Source organism: Rhinopithecus bieti, unplaced genomic scaffold (assembly GCF_001698545.2).
Source record: "Rhinopithecus bieti isolate Rb0 unplaced genomic scaffold, ASM169854v2 repeat_36956, whole genome shotgun sequence".
NCBI classification, from domain to species: domain Eukaryota; kingdom Metazoa; phylum Chordata; class Mammalia; order Primates; family Cercopithecidae; genus Rhinopithecus; species Rhinopithecus bieti.
In genome coordinates, this window is record NW_016841008.1 from 224 (window position 1) to 4,747 (window position 4,524).

General features: G+C 37.0%; 1 protein-coding gene across 1 annotated transcript; it reads right to left on the minus strand.

The window, feature by feature from the left end:
- Positions 1–1,651: 1,651 nt before the first annotated feature.
- Positions 1,652–4,511, minus strand: LOC108524973 (olfactory receptor 4C45-like). Its single transcript, XM_017866042.1, is given in 2 exon segments — positions 1,652–3,007; positions 3,009–4,511. Coding segments are annotated over 2 exon segments (930 nt in total). The 5' UTR covers positions 3,159–4,511; the 3' UTR covers positions 1,652–2,227.
- Between the last annotated feature and the right edge of the window lie 13 nt (positions 4,512–4,524).

The following is a 4,524-nucleotide window of genomic DNA, read 5'->3' on the forward strand; positions in this document are numbered from 1 at the left end:
CTGCAATAAACATATGTGTGCATGTGTCTTTATAGTAGCATGATTTATAATCCTTTGGTTATATACCCAGTAATGGGATTGCTGGATCAAATGGTATACAACTACATTTTAAAGGATACATTTAATTTTAAAAAACATACTGTTGTTTGCATGTATTTACAAAATAGGCACTGATAGGAAATTATGACAATGCATTTATTTTAAAAGGCATTGTATGCAAGATGTGACCTGATATAAAGTCCTGAGAACACAGAAAATGTCCATATCTGGTGATGTGCAACTCCATGAGTTAGAAATGCTCTCCTGAAAACATGTTTCTGGGCTCTCCCACAGGAACCACGAGCTCAGTACAGAGACAGATCTTTTGGTCCCAGGCACTGACTCTTCTTTCTCCTTCTTTCAGAGGACCAGAACAGGATGGGATCTTTCATTCATCAGAGCTTTTCAACTTAGTTCTGCTCAGGCATCTCACAGTGGCTCCCACCAGCCCTCTCATTTGTAACTGCAGAGACACTGAAGAGTATTTTCATCTCAGAAGAGAAAGTAAGTGATGGGATAGACTTTAATTTCCAAAGACCTGGTTGCTGGCTCCAGTAAGTGTCCTAGGTAAGAAAACAACCTACCGTTGTGCTGTCTGTATGTGTAAATGGATGACATTAACGTTACATTTTGAAATGCAGTGGTCCGAGACAGACACTGAATCCTGCTGTGCCTGTGGGACTGAAGAAGGGTAGTGATGTTCTTGTTATCGTTTGTCAGGAACTGCAGTTCGCTACACATCTTAGACTCTGGTGACATCCCTGAAGGGTATTCAGTGTTGGAGCAATTTTATGACTTTTCAGCTGACTCATGGTTTTCAATTTAAATCACTTAATTATCATTATTGAAAAAAACATGTAATGTTATTTTCCTTTTACTGATGAAGGAACATGTAGAGAGGTTAAACGATTTGCTTACATTTATAAGACTAATGCGGAGACCAGGTGAGAAATCAAGTCTGTTTGATCCAAGGTTCTTAATCCCTAACTTCAAGGCATCTGACTATATCTGAATCTTTTAGCATTTCATTGCATTCATGGTATGAATTCTTTTCTATAATTTAGATTTCTGATCACTGTCATCCAGTTTCATGACACAAACTTATTTCGATGTCTCTGGCAATTTCCTATGACAGCTGTTTAGTTTTCAGGGCTTTCTTTTCCTTTGCTGGCATCTAAACCTCATTTTAATGTACAGATATTATTTGCCTTAACTTTATTGTTATTTTTATCAGTTATATTTATCAATTCTATTTCTTTTGCTCCAGCCAATAATACTTGCAATTCTTGCTGGGTGTGGTGGTGCATGCCTGTAATCCCAGCACTTTGAGAGGCCAAGGTGAGTTGATCACCTGAGTTCAGGAGTTTGAGACCAGCCTGGCCAACATGGTGAAACCCTGTCTCTACTAAAAATACAAAAATTAGCTGAGCATGGTGGTGTGCACCTGTAATACCAGCTACTTTGGAGGCTGAGGCACGAGAATCGTTTGAACCCAGGAGGTGGAGGCTGCAGTGAGCTAAGATCATGCCACTGTACTCTAGCCTGGGTGACAGAGTGAGAGTCTGCCTAAAAAAAAAAAAAAAAAAAAAAAAAAAAAAAAACTTTCAATTCTTTTTGTAGATAATTGTATACTATACAGAATGGAGATATAATTTTTTAAAAGTAAGTTTTCATGAAAACGCTCTTTTTAGCCCTTTCATATATAGTCGTTTGTGCTCTTGTAAAATAAAACTTCATTCTAGCTGTAGTGCTGGGTATGAAAGGTGTCAAGAATGTTGTTGTCAATCCGTTTCATATCCACAAGCAGGACAACAATATAAATTTTGTGAGCCCTTGAAACTTTTGCCCTCATAAGTTCTTTCCTCCATAAAAACTATTAAAAGTATTTTATGAGTGTACTGGCATAAAGATAAATATAATCCAGTTGTACTTAGATTATATTCATTTTCTTCTTCTTCTTTTAAAGAAATTAAGCATTTCAAGGGCTCCTAAAAGTATCATGGGCTGTTGGCACTACTACTGGGCCTTAATGAATATGTCAGCACAGCCTACTATATGTACTTCTAATAAAAATTGATGGAGACAGGATAAGATAATTGACTGTCCCAAGTTTCATCGATCAAGAAATAGAATAAATCTCTATAAAATATCACCAGATATTCTTGCCTAAATGTTTGTGTCATCAGACTTATTTATTATCAGTTTTCATTATTTGCTTCCAGAGCTTCTTAATGACATTTTTTACTTCCTTAGTTTTGAGGGTGTAGATTAAAGGGTTCAACATAGGTGTAAATAGGGTGCAAAACACAGTCACAGCTTTGTCAGTGGGGAAGGAGGTTAGAGGTCTTAGATACAGGTATGAACAAGGGACAAAGAATAAGATGACAACAAAGATATGAGAGGTACAACTAGACAGAGCTTTGTGATGCCCTTCAGAGATATGAGTCCTTAGGGAGCACAGGATGATGACATAGGAAGCAACCAGCATGGAAAAAATGAGGAAACACAGTGATCCACTGTTGGCAGCTATCAGAGGCCCCAAGGTGTGAGTGTCTGTGCAGGCCAGCTCTAGAAGAGGTACTAAATCACACATAAAGTGGTCGATGCCATTGGGGCCACAGAATGGTAACTGGGCTATGAACAAAGTCTGGATCCCTCCATGCACAAATCCCAGAATCCCAGCCACCCCCATCAGGAATCCACATATAGGCCGACTCATGATGGTTGCATAATGCAAGGGCTTACAGATGGCCACATAGCGGTCGTAGGCCATGACGCTTAATAAGATGATCTCAGCTGCCACAAAGAAATGTTCTGTGAAAAGCTGAGTCATGCAGCCATTGAAGGATATGGTGTTCTTTTCAGAGATCAAGTCAAAGATCATTTTAGGGGCTATGGAAGAAGAGTAGAAAATATCTATCATGGACAAATAGGACAGAAAAAAGTACATGGGGGAATCCAGGGCTGGGACTGATGAAGATGATGACTGAGATGAGCAGGTTACCTGCCAATGTAATCAAGTAGGTGATTAAAAACATAACAAACAAGAATTTCTGCAGTTCTGGATTGCGAGTGAGGCCCAGCAGGATGAATTCTGTTATATTGTTCATGTTTTGCATAGATTTAGCTCAGGTTGTGTGTATATGGCTGATCTGAAAAAAAAAAAAACAGTATTTCTGAATGATGATATTTTAAATTCAATACTGAAATATTTCATCATCTCTTTAGTCCTGGTTTTTGGGGATGATGGAGCTACATTGCCACTCAGCTCTGCTGTTTTGCAGAGTTGTAAAGAGGAACAGGAGATTAGATTTCTCCTAATTCATGTATTAATGAAATAATGATAATATCTTACAAGTACCACAATAAAACAAGATCTTGTTATAAATATTGACTTCCAAACTTCCTTTCTGGCTCTAAAATTTCACATATGGCTTTCTTTCATTTTTAGAGAGGACAAATCTTATCAATAACAAATGTGTTGAAATTATACTTTCTCTTGTTATGGTTATTTATAGGTATATGAACCCAGTATGTGTATTAGATACTAATATGCATATTAGATACTAAAGTGCAAAGCGTCACTAAATCTAAGCCGCTGTGTTCTGTGGTCTATTGTCCTTTTCTATCATATAAATGCACATGTACACAGATAGAGACAGAGCTGCAAATGGAGATATTTTTCTTTTGGAATGCTGGGTAACCATTGTAATAACAACTCATTGAGGATAATTCATTCCACATCCCTGAATGTTGCATCTATCTCTAAATGACCCTTTTTTCATGCTCACTCTTTCTGCATCTTTTAATTGTGTCTATGTAAATGGTGCAGAGCTATAAAATTTAATGATATTTCATAAATACATTTTCCTCTCAGTTGGACTTTTATCACATATAGAATTACACACTGGATTAGATATATTTCCCCACTCACATCTTACAAATGGAATTAAATGAGTCATGATGTTTTCCATTGGCAAGACAGAAATGTTAGGGTCACCCGAGATAATGCAATTTTCTCTTTTGGCATAAGTTCGGTCAATTAAGATGAACTTGTAGTTTTCATTGCTAACTGGTAAACAACTGGAAATTTGTATTGCTACCTGAAAACATTGAATATATTTAAGAATGTAGATATTTTTGAATAATCCCAAGAGCTTCAAGAGTAAGTACATGTTGTTACAAAAGAGCGTAAGATATTTTATTTCTTCTCCTCCCCCTTTTCTCCTTCCTTCCCTAACCCCTGGCAAAATGTAACCACATAGTTTTCCTCAAAAATTTCTAGAAACAGAAACCAGTCAGCATCATGACCTCTGAGCTTCATTAAAGGTGAGTAAAAATATCTTTGGTTTTCAGGAAAACTCAGTTGCTAAGTTGCTTCCTCTTTATTCATGGCTTCTGTAGATGGTGACTATATGGTTAATCATTCTTAATGGATTTAATTCACCAATTCTAACTTCCATGTAGCAATATGGAAGTCACGAA